General features: G+C 40.0%; 1 protein-coding gene across 5 annotated transcripts in view; it reads left to right on the plus strand.

Annotated features, from left to right (window-relative positions):
• NOX4 (NADPH oxidase 4) overlaps window positions 1–19,302 on the plus strand; it is a 115,565-nt gene that overhangs the window by 85,328 nt on the left and 10,935 nt on the right. For all 5 annotated transcript variants that reach the window (XM_035329167.1, XM_035329156.1, XM_035329148.1 and 2 more), the window contains 4 exons: window positions 10,643–10,762; window positions 14,295–14,403; window positions 14,933–15,001; window positions 17,088–17,188. In XM_035329167.1, the coding sequence (XP_035185058.1) occupies window positions 10,643–10,762; window positions 14,295–14,403; window positions 14,933–15,001; window positions 17,088–17,188 (399 nt within the window). The remainder of the gene's footprint in view (window positions 1–10,642; window positions 10,763–14,294; window positions 14,404–14,932; window positions 15,002–17,087; window positions 17,189–19,302) is intronic.

Here is a 19,302-nt window from a genome sequence, read left to right on the forward strand (position 1 = left end):
TTGGCTACAAGCAACTCAAGAGGGCATCACCAGAATTTAAGAAAAACATTTATCTCTTTGTTGCCTATGCCAGCTATACCTGGTCAGATGAACCCCCCTCACTGTATTAACTGTCTGTTGTTAATTATTTGACCCTGCACTGAAATTCTGGCACCAGTGAATAACATCTGGACCACATGGAAATATTATGGTAATTAAGAGACAATTACATTTGACTTATTTCCCTGTTCCATCCATCTTATGATGTCCAAGGAGAAGACTCATGATTAAAATATTTAATGTGTGTCTAAATATTAAAAGTGTATCTTGACTTTGCTGAGACTGGGATCTGTTTTTCTCTGCCCTGAAGTTTCCTTAGAGGATGAAAATTCAAGGGACATTGCACTATAAAACCTACTCACAGAAAAAAAAAATCAAAAGTGTTTCTAAATTATGTATGGTTTCATTATCATTAGGTCATCGGTGGAAAAAAAAAAAAAAAAAAAAAAAAAAAAAAGCCCTGTTCAGTCAAGTATTTGAACACTGCCATCAAAGGTTAACCAAACGGATGAAATAGAATTAACAAGGAAATTACAGGGCTGGTGCCTTTATCTACAGTCATCTTTACCCTCTCTTGTTTGGCTTGGCAAGAGTTCTCCAATGACTGGAAGCTATCACTTAGCCTTATTTAAAACATGTATCTGAGAGGAACAACCAGAAAGTATTCACCAGTCAGCCCAATTTTTACTTCACAGTTTATTAAGTTGTTGAAGGATACCTTCAAGTGGATGGTATGTGGAACACCTAAAACTTTGCAGCTGATAGATATAGAATGAGCTCTTGGAAAAATGAGGTTTGGTGGATGCACAGAACCCAGAGCATTGGTATTTCATTGTGTACTGCCCATGTCCTGCTGTAGTTACTTGCATATATGAGTACCACAGCGGGATGACTAGTAGAAAGTATAGCATGAGTATAGTATAGACTATATAGTCTATATTTGCTTGATAGTATCTCTTTCAGTCCTGCATAACTAAATCCCAGTGTCATAGAACTCAGTGTCATTTTTGCCACTTCTTTTTCCTGTAATCAGACTTTTTTTTTTTTTAAAGAGAGAATTTAGCAAAGTATTGTCTAAACAAGAATTCTGCACAGTATATTCAAATGAAAAAAGAAAAAATGAAAAAGTCAGCCGCTGGCAGGTGAATAATTCACACGCAGACAGTTTTAAATGGAGTGAGGTATCAAATATGCAGCGATTCATCTTGGGACCTGTTGTTTTCAATATATTAAGTAATGAGTGACAAGGAGGGAAATGTAAACATCAAGTTAATTAAATCCTCCGATGATATTGAGCCAGGGAGGATAGTATATTTCAGAGCAGATGGATTGAATTTTCTAGATGATTTGAGAAATTTCAGGGGTTAAAGAAAAGTAAGATGAGTCAAAATATGCAGAAATTTCAGACAGTTCACCAAGAGACAATTTATCATAATTGAAGCAGAAATGGTGACTTGGGGGAAAAAATGTTAGGATCATATTTAGCACTTTATAACAGCCTTTTGTCTACATATATCTGAGTATTTAACCTATTAAATTAAGCTTTTGGAGTAGAAGTCTGAGCAAGTGTTACTACCTTGGTTCAGCAGAAAGAAGAGCATGGTTGAGGAATTGAATGGTGTTCTAGACAGCAGAGAGGATCAGGGAGATGGGTCTAAAAGGCAGGAGAACTTCTCTTCCTCACAGACTGATCAAAACTGGCATTTGAGGTCAGGCCTGCGGGAACCATCTTGTGATCTGCATTTCACAATGACAGAGAACATGACAGGGATCGGCATAGCCAGCACAGAGCTGCAGGACACTGATTTTATGCAAGAAGTCTCAAGTCAGATTTCCTATGTGCCCCCAGAGCAACAAGACCAGGCACACACACTGTGGTTTCTCTTTGCATTCACGGAGCAACTTCACGGTGTCTTATCAGTAGGAACTGGTATTGAGCCTACAGCAAAAGCTCCAGGGTGTCTTCGTCTTGGACCTTGAATCTGTGCCAGAGGTGTTCTGCGGTGACGTCCAGCCTCTGTTCTCCTCAGTCCCTTCTAGTCACTGTGCCCTATAGCAATGCTTCGCACCCAGTGGGTTGCAACCCTCAGGATGTTTATGAAAAGCAAGGGTGGGAAAGGTTATGAGAGGAATTTTATATTTGAAGTGCTTAGTGTGAACTTAAACACTCGTCCCCTCTCCATCTCTTGCAAAGTCTTTTGCTCGTCTGTCTTGTTCAGGGTCACCTATTCTCTTTCAGCTTCTTAAAATTCACAGAAATGCTAAAAATAAGATTCTGTTATCATGGATATTCTTACAGTACACAAAAAAAGAAGAGCATGAAGGAATTTAAAAATTGAAGGGATTAAAAATTCTTTGTTTTGAATAACCTAAGAGGCCAGAGGGCTGTACAGAGTCATCTTTGTATGTCTAGAAAGGTAATAATAATGACACTATCACCTATGAATAATGATGCCATTATATAGAGCCTTGGCAGGACTGAAATTGGAGCACTGCAGACAATAATGGGACATTCACTTTAAATACAGAACTCAAAATAAGAAGTTGGAGCATATTCAGAGAAAAACAATGAAGAGGTCAAGATGTTCAGGGCTGGCTTGAGCTCATCTATGATGTAATGCAGTATATTCTCTGGTAGCTTGATAAGCTTCTCCTTGTGAGTTTGTATGGACAATCATGTTTAGGCTTATACTGACTTCAGAAATTCTTTATCCAAACTGAGTGATCTCATCCTTAATCTGACGTTTTACTGCAACTGCGTGTGGTTCCCTCTAGCTTTCAGCAGGTATACTTTCTTTCCATTTTGGCTTTGCCAGTTTTCTCCAGCCCTTTCCAGATAAGAGGCTGTCCATCTAAGGAAATGAGCTTCTCTGGCCATCACTGAACATCTGGAAGCCATTTGGAGTTGCCTTTCCATTATCTTGCAGACCTCAGTTCTCAACCGTCAGGGCAATATTTGGAGAATTTATTTGTGGGCTTTCTGACAGCTAAGGGCAAGCAGAGATGTTTTACAGACCCCCAAACCAGTGATTATTTGCTTCATGTAACTGCACTGAAGGAAACCGACTCCCAGAGACACATTAACAGTCCTGTATAGGATATGAGACTCATGGAGAGCATTGTTCCTTAAAAAATGTGGTTAGGAGAAACATATCCTTGCAAAGAGAGTTTTCCAGAGAAATATGGGCTTGTGACTGGACTAAATTACTTTGCTTACCCAACATACATCCAAAGAATCAGCAGGGGGACATGCCAATTTTTTTGTGGGGGTCTGTCACATTCTAGGTAGTGTATTTCTGCTCAGGTTTACTATATATTGAGGATCCCATTTTATTCCAGGATTGACTATTTCATTTAAATTGCAGAAATTGTATCCTGTGGGTTCCTTCCTTCCTGTCTGTCTGTCTTTAACTCTCTTTTATGTAGTACAAAGAGTCAGAACAAGCTGTGTTTGGAATGGATTGTGGTATTCCTAGTCTTGTATTCAGATAGATCTGCCAACTGTATCTTCCAGCACTCCAGTCAGCTTATTCACTCCTCCCTTTTTCTTTCTTCAGCTACCTAGCTAGGCTTTTAATTTCTGCACTTGTCGTCCTTGAGATTCATCAACAGGTGCCAACTTTTCTTTCCCCAGCCCCTAAGATGTATTGGAGCTTTTTTGGGAAAGCCTACTTGCAATGTGGATGTCTCGTTAGAGTGGTCTGCTCTTTCCCCCAGTCTACTACCAAAAATGTATTTGGACCTTTGATACAGTATGCTCTCATCATATATATCTCTAAGTAAGCTCAAAGCAGCTTCCATGGGGGGCTACTATGTCTCATGTATATACTGTCAGGCTTTCTTGAGTCCAAAAATCCCATGTAAATATGTAAATATTTCAGTCTTTTCCTTCCTTTTTTTTTTTTCTTTTTTTTTTTTTTGATAACTTGAAAATATCTGAACAATGGCTGAGGTCTATGCTAGACCTCTAGTCCTGGTTAAAAGCCTCAAAAGCCATATGTAATAATTAGAGGTGTGAAAAACTTGAATCAGCATCTGACTCTGGCAATCCAGCTCCTTCAGTTGCTTTAGATATTCCACAGTACCCTTGAGACACTGAGGCTGCAGGCATTTCCACTGACACAGGGAAAGGGGAAATCCCATCTTAGCAAGTATAATTTACTAAGGGAGGAAAAGGGCTCAATGCTAATATCAGCACTCCCTGTGAGAAGGACCCATGCTGTCTGCTAGATGGCAATGCCGAAATGGCCACCAACAGCAGCAATATAGGCAAGAAAAACCTCCCTCTAACTATTAAAAGACACAAAAGAGCAAATACAGAAGTTGATTACTTCAAAACAAAAATACCATGAGATGGGCAGATAACTCCTGTGGTGTCATTGAATAAGTTGGGGAGAAACCTGGCCACCAACACGTTCGATCTAGTTGTGGTTGCTATTCCAAAGCAGCATCTTATCACTTAATGATAAACTAAATTTTCAAAAGGCAAGTTAAAAATAGGTGGTACAGCCATTGCAAATACTCTTTTTATTTTACATCATTAGGTGAGGCAGAATCAGTAGGAGACAAGTTTACAGAGGCAAGGCACCTCATAAAAGTTACCGTAATTGTTAACAAAGTAAGTAGAAAATTGGATTTCTTCTTATAATAAAATTAAATCATCTTTAATCAAAGGAATACATTTTGGAAACATTCTATAAAAATGACAGTAAAAAGGCTGCCATGGAGAAGAATTAATGTAACATTAATTAAGAATATTGAACAAAGAATTTGGTACAGAAAGTACATGTACTTCTTTGAGAGAACAAAGTTGTCTGAATACATAAGTATACTTGATTGTAGTTCTCATAATGGTTTTACATACCTTTTTAATGAAGAAAGTGAATGGTCTAAACTGATGCTTCTCTCCTGTGATAGTCAGAAATGAGTAGTAAGAAATACAGCTTGTCCATAAATACTTTTTGTCAATATTTAGACAATTTTATTCAATTCTGAGGAAAAATAACTTGGTCTGAGAGAAGACAATATTAATAGATAAAAGAAGCATCTTCTAAGGAAGAGAGAAGGAAATTTCTGCAAGCTCTAGTACAAACTTAAAATATTGTTTGAAGTAGAAAAGAAAAAGTGTGCAATCAGAAATTAAGCTCAAGATGTTTAAAAAAAGGAGATGATGCCTAATGCAATCTGAATTAGAATAATAACACTTTTCAGTCTCGTGCAAAATAGTATATAAAGTTAATTGGACCCACTGGGTTTTACAAGCTTACTTGTCTGAGGGAGTGCTGTTTTCTGTAATGAAAACATCATCCTTCACAATGTCAGAAGAACACATGGGAACCTCTGATCTCACATGCCACATTTTGTTAAACTCACAAGCCCTGAAAAGCCATAGTAGTTTTGGAAATCTATCCAAACCAAGGATTTCATACTTTGTTCAAGTGTTGGTTCTTCAGCTGTAAAAGGATGTTGGTACTAAAACGCTGTCAACAATCACAAGTATTCGGGAAAAATAATGTCAAAGTATATGCTTATTAATTGAAGTTTAAATAATGAAATTACTTCAAAAGATGAAGCAGCTGTCCGGATTTTTGCTGCAGAAAATGGTTGAAATTTTTGCATAGTAGTAAGTACAGTGTCTTTGAAAAGTACAGTTTGTTGTAACTAGGTCTTTACTAAAAACTGTGAACTGAGCCCTGGGTCCAAAGTGTGTTGGAACACTTCTGCAGTCCGTTTTGCTTTCTGCAAACCTAGCATATGAAAAATTTCCTCACATACAAGTTTCAGAACTGGATGGTTTCCAGTATTATTTATCTCTATTATTATGAATGCCCTGAAGAAACATGCATCAGGAAGCCCTCCTGCTAACACCCAGCCACACAGCAGAGACTGCCCTGACCAAGTCAACGCCGACTTGAAGAACAGAAGGCCACAGATTGATACCATCAGACAACAAAATTCAGGGAAACAGTGAAACGGTACTGGGCCAGAACATGAATGAGCTATGGCAAGCAAGTCAGTAGCTGGACTGCTGTAGACTTCTGGTTTATTTTTTTTATTTTATTTATTGTTTGTTTGTTTGTTTGTTTTTTGTTTTGTTTTGTTTTGTTTTTTGTTTTGTTTTGTTTTGTTTTTTTAGATATTAGAGAAACGAGGAGAGGAGCCTTAAGAAGGAATTTGAAGGGAGATAATGAAATAGCTCTGCAGATGTTTACAGAAATTTCCTCCCAGGCATGAAGGGCAGTGTGGGAGGAACATGAAGGCACTTGTTGGAATATTTATCACATGGGGGTGGGAGCTGGTGTTATGGGCTATCAGAGGGAGCTGGTGGCATCCCACTGATGCATAATAAGGGAGAGGAATTACAGCAGCACAAGAGTTACAGGAGAGCACAAGGAGAGTTGAAGCCAGCAGAGAGCTGGTTCCTTGGAGGTCTGAGGCTGTATCCACCATGGTGGTACCGAGCTGAGGTTTTGGTAGAGCAAGTTAAAGAGAACAAATGTGGGAGGAGGGTTGTTTTGGGGAACTTTATCCAAAACCTGTTGAATCCAAGGACCCGGTCTCTTCATAGGGAATTCAGCTCCAGCTGAAGATACCTAAATGCAGGTGTCTGTGTGTGAGCTGAGTATCTGATGCCCAGTTACCTTCATGGAGATTTATGCCTGGCTTCATGTGCCTCAGGTTAGGTGTCTGATGCCACTTTAGTTCTGCCTGGCCTTCAGCAGCCATTCAGAGGGACACAGATCTCCAAGGACCTATTGAATTGAGTCAGTACAGTCAGTAGACATAGCAGCTTGTCACATCCTGAATACATTAATCATCTGGGCTGTATCTCTTTCGACTGTACTGGGGACTTAGTATATCTTTATACAAAGATATCTACACTTAGGTCTTAGTAACAAACAGAATACTGCTCCATGGATATCAAATATACTGCCCAGTGAAATCAGTGCTCTGTGGACATTAGCAAAGGTTTTGCCACAGACTTCAGTCAGATGAGGATTTACTTTCTGTGATTTGTGCAGTACTTAGTATCCAGTCATTCTGTTCAGTTTGAAAATGCTGATGCTTCTTTAATTAAAATTTCCTACAAACTCTCGAATGAACTCCCCTATCCATCTGTTTTTCCACTAATATCCATGATAATGTCTAGTGGTAGCTCCCAAAGCTACAATGTAATATCAGCATTTACAGCTGAGCAGTGAAGTACCAGGCAGGCACTAGGCTTTTCGAAGTCCAGCAGAGGTGTGGGCAGGTGTCTCCACACATCACTGTGCAGTTCCTGATGGAAGGTGACAAGGTGGGTCTCAGAAGCAGTGCAGCTGACCCTGTCCCCAGGACGGTGTCCATCAGTTTAGGAACAGCCACGTCTTACTGAAATTGTATTGACCAGTGCTGGAAAAAGCTGTCTTGGTGCTTGTTGGGATTCTTCTGTACTATTGTACTGTAGAATATGGGGGCTTTAAATAGGAAATTTGTTCACCAGCCATCTATAAGATGCTGTTTGATATTGTTCTCTGCTGGTTTTTGTGATGCTTTTTGTTTTGAAGGCCTTTTTTTTTTTTTTTTTTTTTTTTTTTCTCTGTTTGTGAGCTGAGAAATTGTGCCAGAATAACTGGAAGCAGTCTGAAGACAAGAAATGAATACACGCGAAAAGAACAACTCGCTATTTGAATAAGTTTGCCTGAAGGGGGAATTTCTAAACTTTTACTGAAATTCTATTCCCTTCCTTCATGTTAATTAAATTAAAGCTTGGGGGGAGACCATAATATACTAGTGTGATATATCTGGGACATAACTCAAGAAACAAAAAGACATCCTACTCCCCTTGGCTCATCTGTCTTTTTATTGAATGCTGTGCGATTTCATTTGCAATAATGAGCCACTTCTGTACAGAACTTTTCCTTTCTACCAGACGAAAGGAAGAGCGTGTTGACAGGAAGTGAAAGTTGCATAATCCCTGCACAAGTCAATGGCTGAATCAGTGCTCTGTTCTTCACCGTGCTGCTTTATATGGCATCCGATTTTTTTCTTCCTCTGACTTGAATGAAAGAAGGATCAGTTCCTAACAGACCACCTCCATCAGGACACATTTCTTTTTGTTATAAATTATTCCCTTGGCTGGGGTTAAATAGTGTGTTTATGACATCCATTCAACAAAATCGTCCAGGGAGATTATGTTATCCTTGGAATCCACCTTTCCAAGTCTTGTAGAGTGGGCTAACGCAGTAGCAATATTTCTCCAGCTTTTTCCCTGTTTTTCTTTCTTGCAATTGGAAATGGTGACTTCTGGCTGTTCTGTGCTGGACCACATGCAGGCACAGCAGGAGGCCCTTGGCTCCTCTGACTGCATTTGCTGTCCAAACAACTGCTCCTCACCCTCTCAGAGGAAGAGCCAGTGGGCAGATAAAAATATTTTGCAGGCCAGATTTGGCTAATGGGCCATGAACTGAAGCAGCCTAATCAAAATACATGTTTAATTGAAGCTTGTTTCTTGAATTTCTGGCATGGAATAGGACATGTGCTCGTCTGGTTTGGACGTTTTGCATGTTTCAACTTATGATCACATCAGTGGTATTCAATGGCACTCACTTTCCAGGAATTGCTTAGTCCCATGTGAGAGCAGGCATACATACTTGAGATAGTCCTCAAGAAGGCTCAAGTGCAAGTCTGCTAAGTGGCAACCATACAAAGTATGACTATAGTCACATCAGCTGTGGACATTTCTGGGAAAATCTGCTTTGCTGGTTTGCTTTTGTTTTGTTTGCTTGCTTCCCCCCAAAATGTTGGCTTTGCCTGTATATTTAAATTAAAATTAGTGCTTCATATGCAGAGTGCAAGAGATTTCCCTCAGGCCTGTGCTTATACGCTTAGTATCAGGAGTGATTCTCCAAATTTCACCAGCTAGGCAGGACCTGGTTAGGGTAACATATGCATAGGAGGTATGGCAGGATAGGCAGTGGATTTCAGTTGGTAATCCTGTACAGATTTTTTATCTTCTTGCCCACACAGATATCCCAAAATCAGATCTCTGTTGAGACACACATCTGAGACCTGTAACATTTGTGGACTTCTCTCAAAATGTCCCTGAAGTACACACCTTTCTACATTGGGCTTCTCTACATTGCCCCTGCTGCTTATTTAAATAAGAGATTCTCCTTAACCCCCTTGAGATGTTGTCTTGACTGGCAAGATGCCAAGGGTCAGACCACAAAGCTAAAAGAAAGGGGATTAGGCTGTAAGATGTTAAATTGTAACTAAGAGCCAGCCCTCAATAGGAAAGAATCGGATAAGGGTTGGAAGACATTGTCTGGGAAAAGAGACACCTCTTTAGTGTTTAAGTCTCTGGCTGATGCTATAAAGGAGAAGCCTATGTCCATTTATTAGGTGTGCGCTAATCCTAGCTTAGTTGCATAATTGCACAAGTATGTATAAAAATGTATATGTTGGAGTGTTTTTCTGGAGTCATGCCAAAGGTTGATCTCAGTCAGCCTTGCTGTGAGCAAATACTTTGTCACTGAGCTGCTGAACACAGCGCTGATCCCACTGGCCACCTAAAATGTGATGATCCAGTAATTCACTCATACTCAGAATGGACCTTAATTGAAAGTATTAGTCAAGTTTTCTTCATATTTATTTGTAAAGATTAATTACTGCAGCCAGGAGATGTACTTGCTGTTACATAGGTAGAATAGGGGTTATGTGAATCTTACAAGAAATATTACTGTCTGTAAACTTTGATATGTCTGTGGGTGGCCTTGGTCAGACTTTCAGCAGAGTAATGAAGATCTGGAGGTCAAACCTGTGGAGATGCCTAAAGTCCCATTTTTAGGTTACAATCAGCTGACCTTTCAGCAGTCTCTGAAATACTCAAAATGGGTTGGAAATGGAACTCAGTCTCCTAAGTGATCTTTATAAACAGGTAGACAAAACTGTTTTAAGAATGAGAGGCAAGAGGCAAAGAGGTACATCTCAGTGATTTTTTTCCCCTCTTCAGGTATATGTTTGGCATAGATCACATTCCCAAGAGTCTGGACCTGAAGTGAAGCAGTAGGCAGGTGGTAATTCTTTTCTCTTATGTACTACAGGATGGGTATATATCACTTCTTCTTTATTCTCTGAAGGTCCTTGAAAAGCATTATGAGAAGCCAGGAAAAAAAGATGTTTGTACCCCTTTGTCCATCTCAGCAGCTTCTGATGTTCAAGGAACCTTCTAGGCAGGGCTAGCCAAATTCTGTCTTCCTGGATATGACCCACCAAGTTGTTATTGTTTCCAGTGCAGCACTTTCTTTGCCCTCTAATACCAGACACAAAGGATAGTAATAATTTAGTCATTTACACTGCTTTGATTTAAAAAGGCTTGTCTAATCATGGAATGTGCCAGGAGATTTTATCTGACACAGTTTTTTCATGTCACCTGTACATTGGTTTCTCTTCACAGTTATCTACGTCAAGCTTTCAAGGACAAAGGTTTTCACATGTTGCATCCCAGGAGTAATAAAAAAATGAAACAAATTCTTTGTAGAGTTTTAATTCCAATCCTCCTTGCCTTCCCTCTCTCCTGTGATTTTTGCAGCTAAAATTGTTCCTTTTGCTTCTCTTGCAGACTGTATGTGGATGGACCTTTTGGAAGTCCCTTTGAAGAATCCCTGAACTATGAGGTCAGCCTCTGCGTAGCTGGTGGTATTGGAGTTACGCCATTCGCATCGGTACTCAACACGCTGCTGTAAGTGAGCTCAAGCTTTTTAAGGCCTTTCCTTCCCTCCACCCTCCAATTTACCATAGTAGTGCATGTCAGAAGGGGTTTGAGAGTATTTCAAAACTTCTACTAGCATAACAGAAGTGAATTTCCTTAAAGAGAGGTAAAGAGCTGGGATGTCCCGTGGAGATCATAAATAATCTCATACAGGCTGTGTAACCCAACGAGTTCTGGCAGAGTTGTGCCACTAATGCACATGACCTGGGACATTTGCACTAGAGTTTATATCTTACCACCAGCCTCACCTGTGACTGATGTTTGCTATACTCACAGACCCTTCAGCTAGATTTGTTCCCCGGTCTCTGCTTAGAGGAGGCGATACACCACAGTGTGTGTTTTTGAGATTCAGGAGGTTGTGACAGTCCTGCTGGAAATGCAGGGCAACTCTCCACTTCTGTTTGAATTTTGTAAAAGTGTAAGCTTAGGGTTTTAAAGGAATGGGGAATGGGCTTGACTTCAGGTAGATTCAGGTAGTGTTTGGATGTTTGACTCTATTTGAAGTTCTGAAGTTTCTTTTTTTATTTATTTTTTTTACTCTTTCCCCATTAATTTTAAATTTAAACCTTTGAAATTCTGTTCAGACCGAAGGTTTCATCTCCTATATCTCTGTCACACTGACAACATGCTTCCACCAAATACCAAATCTTACACTGTATGTTGTAGGCTTGCTTTTATCATTGCTGCTGATTATTATTGCTGGAGCATTGGCTAAGAGCTCCAGTCACAATTTAAGCACCCCTGTTTCATAGGCACTATATACACAGCCAAACAAAGCAGCAATCTTTCCCTGAAGTGTAGAAAGTCTAGCTGGCTTTGGGAAGGTTTTACAATGCACAGCTGAAGCATTTATTCTAAGATGTGAATGCTAATGGCCAGCTCTAACTCCAAAGTGAAATTAAAACTTGGATTTTAAATGCCATCCACATTCTTCCGTCCTTGATCTGGGCTGGACCTGGCAACGCTGAGCACTTCAGAAAATTATCGGCCCCACCTGTCTCATACTGCAGCCCTCAAAGACCATCTTGGGCTCCCTCATTTTCTTTTCCTATTAGCGTATTGATCATCTTCTCAAAGATAGAAAGAATGTGAAACATGGGTACAATTTTGCTGAAAGCCTGTAGTCCAGATGGGTAAGCTGAACATTTTCCTTGGGATGGTTTGTCCTTGACAGCATTTAGCTAAATGTCACAGATCATAATGACTGGCCAACAGCAGTTAATGAGATGGCAGCCCCAACCATTGTGTGTGTTATTAGAAGCCGTAAGAACTTGCACAGACATTGTCACAGAAGCTTAACATCCAAAAACTTTAGTAATTCACACTTCTGGTTGAAGCCATAAATTACTTCTAAGTAGCCAATCTCGTAAGCAGGCTTTGTAGCCAATCTGCCTGTTGTGCACTGTAGCGTTATGCAGGGGAATAATTCAGTGACTCTGGAAAAAAAAAAGTAACAATCTCAGCCTGCTTTCATTCTCAGTATTTAAAACATCTACAACAAATCAGGAGTGTACTGGATGAGCTGCCTGTTGTGTTTGCCCTGGCTGAGAAGCAGAAATGGGCAGGTGTGAAAATGCAAACTTCCTTATGATGCCAGCACTGCAGAGCAGCGGGGCCAGTCCTGTTGTGTCAAGGACAGGCAGTTCTGGGGGAGATCAGAACCCTGTTGAGATGGAGAGGCATTTTGTTTCCGGCTCAATTATGTTCCTGTTGTATGAGCACAATTTAATTCCTGCCCCTGCCCTTGACTACACTTAACTGTTGAACCCTATGCCCTATTTTTAAGAAATCATGACTTACATTAATGAAAGCTAGTGACTTGCAACAGGAGGATCCTTAAATAACAGCTTTTATTATGGGCAGCGGTAACATTCAGAAGCATGAAAGAAGTATTATATGCACATGGATTTGGTTATAATGGGAGACTGCACCTGGGAGATTGCACTTTTAGTACAGAATATATCTTGCAGGAGGTAGATCCATGCATGTGTATCTGATGAGATTTTTTAAAAATCTGGTGAGATTTTAAACCTATGCTTGACTTGTTTCTTAAAACCTTGCCATTCAGCCTCTTTGTCCAGCTGCAGTGTTCCATTACCAGGAGCGGTGTTTTGTTACTGAGCTACAGCAATTCTGTACAAAATTCTTTGCATATTTCTTTTATTCTTTTGTCCGTTTTTTATGGTGAAAGGCACTTATTTTCCTTGCTACTGCTTGTAGTTTCACATCTGACCAGATTGTGACCCTTCCTAAGGGTTTGTCTAGGAGGTAGACAGAAGAAGATGGAGGAAATCCTGCTCTACAGGTCAACAGCTTACAAATACAAAAACTTAAGACAGGACTTGAAAGACACTCTCCTCCCCAGTGTTAGTGCATTTTTTTCTGTCTGTAAGGGAGGGATCACATAAAAGGTGAGTTCTCAGCTGCTACATGCTGCTGAAAATGTCTCTGTTTTTGCTCCTCATGCTTATCGTGGAGGTTAATAGCATGGGGAGGTGAGACAGTGGTTGGAGCCATCCTCTACGTGTATTTATTAGTGCAATACCCTGGCTGAGTATGCTGGCAACCTTAGAGTTTGAATAATGCACAGTGAGTGTGGTGAGGTGTGTTATGAACCTTTTCTGCTGGGGTTGGCTCCTGGGACTGGTATTTGAAGTTGCCATTCTACAGTCCTCTCTATCTGAATATTATTTTAGGAGGAGAAGGAGGAAACAATTTGTTCACTGGCCATTTCAGTGAACAACACAAAGAGCATTGGCTACCTAAGAAAAGACTTCCTGGATATTTTTGTTTGGTTTGAACTCATTAATCATCAGGATTTTTTTTCACTTCTGTTTTCTATTCCAATACTTCCTTTGTGCTATATTTGCATTTTGTTTGCATAAGAAATCTGACATAAGAGTCATGTTTTTCTAAATGCAATGTCAGAATCTGTCCATGACTGCATTTTACCCACCGGCATTTTCAGAGGACTGTATTATATCTCACAGTTGCCTAACACAATGGAGCTCTGATTTGATTTGGTCTTTGTGACTCTGCTGCAGTATTAATTATAATCAACTAGAGCCTTTCACATATACTGGCAGAATTTAGTCCTGACATTATTGCATTTGTCAATATTTTCCTCTTATGGGCCGCTTTATAAACCTAATAAAGAATTGACATAATACACTTAAACTTAGAATGTCTGCTTTGCTTTGAAATAAAAGTCTGATGATGATACATGAATCTATATTTTCAGCCCAGATCATCTATATAGTTGACAACTTCCTAATGCAGAAACAGGAGCTGTGAGGGGTATTGGCTCTGCATTAGAGATTTAGTATTCCCAGAATCATCCTAATAGGTCATTTCAGTGTCTGACGTATCACAGGATGAAGAACAACTTAGCAGTTGCCTTCTAATGGAAATTCAAGTTTCCACTAATGAATATGAAGCAACTTAGTTAACATTGCCTTTTTAAAATGATAGTTTTTAATTCCCCAAACATTTCATTTTCAAGTGATGGCTGGAAACGCTACAAGCTGAGAAGACTCTACTTCATTTGGGTGTGCAGGGATGTTGAATCTTTCCGCTGGTTTGCAGATTTGCTCTGTATGCTGCATGATAAGGTAACGGGTGTTGCTTGGAGGGATGCCAATAATGTAATAAATGCAGGGTTATGTCCACACAACACAAGTGGCATTCTATAAAGAATACCTGCGAGCTCCAGCTCTGCCTAGGCTACCTGGTCCAGACTTCATTTGTGCTTGGAGCTGCACAAACCAATTCATGTCTCACTGGTATTTCATTGCACAGTGTTGCTAGACAGCTTTCTGTGAAGTTTATAAGACGGAAGAGGAACATGCAGGGTGGGGAGTCTTTTGCCTTTTGGCTCATAGACAGATTAAGAAGGAAGGGGGGTTACGATTTCAGGTGGATTTTAAAAGGAATGTGGCCTTCTAAAATAATATTTTGCACACAGCATGATGTGCAGCATTCTGTAGTGCACAAAGGGGTGCCATGTAAGCACATCTTCATTAAAAAACTTACTTCACTGATGCTGAAACCTGAGTCCATCAGGATAGTAGGCACAAGTGACTTTATACTTCCTTTAAAGAAGGGATATTATTTCACCAGCTGTTTTTATCATCCTCCCAGCTTTGGCAAGAGAATCGACCAGACTATATAAATATCCAGCTGTACCTCAGTCAAACAGATGGAATACAGGTATGTGGCTAAATGCTGTTTGTAAACCAAACTAGACCTTGGGGTAGCAGACAATGCAAACCGTCAGTCATATGCAAAAGAGAATTATTGCAGATGGAAAAAAACAGGAAATGAGGCCATAAACTCAAGTGATTGATTATTTGCTAGGGCAAGAGAGCAAGTCCATCCCCACCACATAAAAGAACCTGGTCTAGTAGCCTTAACTTGATTATATGTGGGCAGAAATCCATATCTTCCTTTTCTAGGAAAGCGGTCCTTCCAGGCCAGGCCAGAGACCAGACAGTTGGCAGGGTTTGATGGGAAATCTGCATCATTGCTGGGCTAAGAATCAAAACAGAATAGTTGTAGCAGCGTGCAAGATAAAATCTTCCTTTAAAACAAATATTTTGAGAGAAGCTAGCTATTTTTAAAAGCTCTGGATTTTTTTTTGTTTGCCTGAAATATCAAAAAAAAGTTACAAAGTGCTTGATGTATGAGACTGTAAGTTAACTGTCAGTTGTCGTATATTGTCAGCCCCAAAAATGTTCTCATTCCTCAGCTCCTGGAATCTCCTCCCATAGCTATTGATGCTTATGATATTCATTTTACATTATTTAGCATGTAAACCTAGGCCTAATTCTTTACCCAGCTGCGTCTGGAAGCTTTACCATTCACTGCAGTGGGCCCGGGACTAAGCCTAACAACTACTGCAAAATGTGAAATGCAGTGAGAAACCATGCCCAAAGGATTTTGATCTGCCTGGTATCAGGTAGAGAAGTGTAACATTCCCAGCTCTGGTAGGAATGCTATCCAGTAGTCTAGATGATGTGATAGTTACAGCAGTTATGAACAGTGCTCCCCACTGTAATGCCTGGATGACATATGTCATTTTGAATGGTGTGCTTGAAAATATATAATTGTGAACCTGCTGTGGTTAAAATTTTAACATGGTTAGGTTAAAAATGAAATTTGAAGCAGGATTGCATTGCAATGACACAGCAAGATTGTAATGACAGCCAATTCAAAGCAAGTTTTCTGATGCTGTGTATCAAGCAGCTACTGAATTTATTATTTAAGTCAACTTTGTTTTAAGTCTTTTTTTAAAGTCACTTTTCTTTTGTGGCTGTTGAACAAAGCTGGCATGAACTACAATGCTGATGATGATTTCTCAAAGGGAGTGTTAAGCTCAACTCTCCGTTGCCTTACAGCTTACGCGTTCACTGATGTCAGTCCAAGTGCTGACTGCTACCAAAATTAGGGCAGTTTCGCTTTGTCCTCCGTTTGCTTTGGTGCTTTGGTGACAACAGGGAGTCAATCCCATCCTTCGGCAAATGCCTCTTGAATATAAAAGGCCAGGGGAGGATGAGTTGGCCAAGGCTCTGTGTTTGCATTGGTATGAGCCATGTTTCAGGTCGCTCCACATCAGAGGGAATGTGGGATGCTAGAGAAGATGTGATTCCTCTCTGCCTTCCTGTTGTGTTAGGACACAAAAAACAAGGAAAGGTAATGCCCCTGCAGTGGGAGGGCATTTGACCTTATAAAATTGCTGGTGCGTTAGCATTGCTGCAGTGGGTTGGTTTCCATCTGGGGACCAGTTTTGGCTGCTTTCTGTTGTTGAGGCAGCACAAAGCAGCTGGCAAACTACTCTCAGGGAGAAACATAAGATTTCCCTTGTTACTTTTTCAGGCCTGGTCATCTTAATAGTAACTTGAACGAAGTAAAAAAAAAAACTTCAGACAGAAATATGATTTTTGCATCAGCAGTGTTTCTTCCAGCTAAGCATTAAAGGCCAATAAGGGAATGAATAATAGGAGCGTAGTTATTGTTTTATGGCTTAAATAAATTGGTTTAAAAGTAATGGGGAGATTAATGAGCAGCTGCAAGAGGAACAACGTATAACGAACACCAAGGAGAGCCATTGAAAAAGGCAGTGAGCAGAGGTATTGATGTATGAAATGGCTGCAGTTTTAATCACAACTGTCTGATACTTGGGCTCAGGTTTTACACCTCAGCGATACGGTAAGTCAGGCAATGTCAGAAATGGGAGCCCTGGGTGATGTGAGACAATCCGCAAATCAGGCAGCTTGCAGTTTTTTGTTTCTTGCAGAAAATAATTGGTGAAAAATATCAAGCCCTAAACTCAAGGCTTTTGATTGGACGACCCCGGTGGAAGCTCCTCTTCGATGAAATAGCAAAGTGTAACAGGAGGTGCGTACCAGTCTGCTAGAATGTTGCCACAGTTTTAAGGATGGGGACATTAAGTCTTTATAGCGCTGTTTGTATGAAAATATTTTTTGAGTTCTATCTTGGAGTCTAATGTTCAAGCTACTGATGTTGACATTAGCTGGTATTTTGCTCTGAGAGATAGCCTGCACAAACTGAAAATTTTTTTTTTTTTTTTTTTAAACTCAGCATAGGTCATCTTTTCATGCAGCTTAGGATGTTCAGTGGCCCAGAAAATAAAAGTAATAGATTTCATCTCACTGCACAGGGATTGCATATGTTTTTATCCATTGCAATATCTTGCTTGCAACATAGGCTGTTTCTATGTATAAAGCTGCAGGTTTTTAAAATAGCTGACTTCTCCTATAATTTTCATGATTATAGTACTCAATTACAACAAATAAATTGTACAAGGAAGAATCTGGCTGTCCTATATTGTTTTTATTCAGAGGATATATTGTCTTCGGAGATTCCTGGCACTTTTTTATTCTTTGTTAAGACCTGGCAGTGCCTTTTTACTGCGCTAGGCGAACATACTATGGTCTAAAAAAAGATAGTTGTAAAACAGAAGACATGCAATTAGACTATGGAATATCTTTTTCCAGATCCAGCTTTATTGGTTGATTATATTACACCCTACTGGCAGAGTCCTGACTCAAAAGCTGATCTAGTAGACAGGATTGTGTGAGTCTTCCCTAATCTGCTTCTGGCAAAGTCAGTAGGGTAGGAGCTGCAAGCCACCTGCAGTAGCTGTTGAAGATATTCTGGCTGCACCAGACTGGGAGGTACTCTCAGGATCCCTTTCACCTACAGACCTTTCCCTCAAAATGTTTTTGTCTTCTTGCACTTGTGCTTATTGAGTCTTCTGGAGCTGGATATGACTAGGGGATTTGGAGCCCCATATCTTAAGAAATACTGAGTACCAATATGTATCACTGTTGACAGTGTAAGCTGCTGCTGCCATGTATATCTTGTGTTCAGATACTAGAGGACGTTGTGGAAAGGATGTCCCAAAGGCTGCTACAGAGCAAACGAATATTACTTCAAGAAGGGCAGTAGTAAAGAGCCAGGGGAAAGATGGGGAAATATGGATGGCAGAGAAGCAAGTTGACTCTGGCTCAGGCTCCTGCACAGAGGACTGCTAGCCTCTTTTTGCTCCATTCTAATGCCTTTTTTTTTGCTTAACTGTGTGAATCCAGTTTTAGAAGATGAAAATCATGAGGCTTCTGCCACTTCCTTGCAAGGCTGCAAGTGCACATAATATAGATGAATCTATTAGTGGTAGTCATACTTGCTTTTTCTTTTGTGCTTTCCATTGCATTATGCCTAATTAGACCTTCAAGTGCCATTTCCTCTGCGTTGTCACATCAGGTCTTTAAATTATACCACCATTTCCAAGCAAGGTGTCTCTTATTACCTAAATAACATTCTGCCTCTTTTCATCGTCCTGCAGCTTGCTAAGGTGCAAGCTTCTTACCATTTGTCACCCCCTTATCACAATTTATAGATATAGGTCTGTTTCTATAGCTGTAGCTACGTGTAACATGATAGACAGTAGTGCAACCTATAAATCAACTATACCACAGAAACATCGATACTGTAAATGAATATTCTGTTTTCCCGGACAAGACAGAAACTTCTAATTTTCTCTGTAGTCTAATTCCTGGTCTCCTGCTAACTTTATTTCAGTTCTTCTTATTTCTGAGTAACTTTTCACCTAAACAACCCTGCTGCAATATGGAGAGCAAAAAAAAAAAGAGCTGGGCAACCAATTTTTTTTTTTCCAGCGTCTGGTGCCAGCGTTCAGATGTTCGCATGTATTTACAATCATCTCCTTGGGCTTGTTTATGGGCAGCCAAGAAGCCTAGATATTTTCCATTTTTTATCTTGTGACTTCAGTCAAAGCTGTGCATAAGTAAACACACAGCTGGCAAACCTCTCATCAGTTTAGCCATCTGATTGGTTTGTGGTTTGTGAATTGTTGCTGTTGTTGCTCTTTGGGTCCCAAATAGCCAAAGTGCATTTGTGTCTGAGCTTTGCCAGAGCTTCAAAGCATGACATGGGACAACCCAGCCTCAGGCTCCTAACTCTTCCCTCCA

The sequence above is a fragment of the Oxyura jamaicensis genome, chromosome 1, assembly GCF_011077185.1.
Source record: "Oxyura jamaicensis isolate SHBP4307 breed ruddy duck chromosome 1, BPBGC_Ojam_1.0, whole genome shotgun sequence".
Lineage (NCBI taxonomy): Eukaryota > Metazoa > Chordata > Aves > Anseriformes > Anatidae > Oxyura > Oxyura jamaicensis.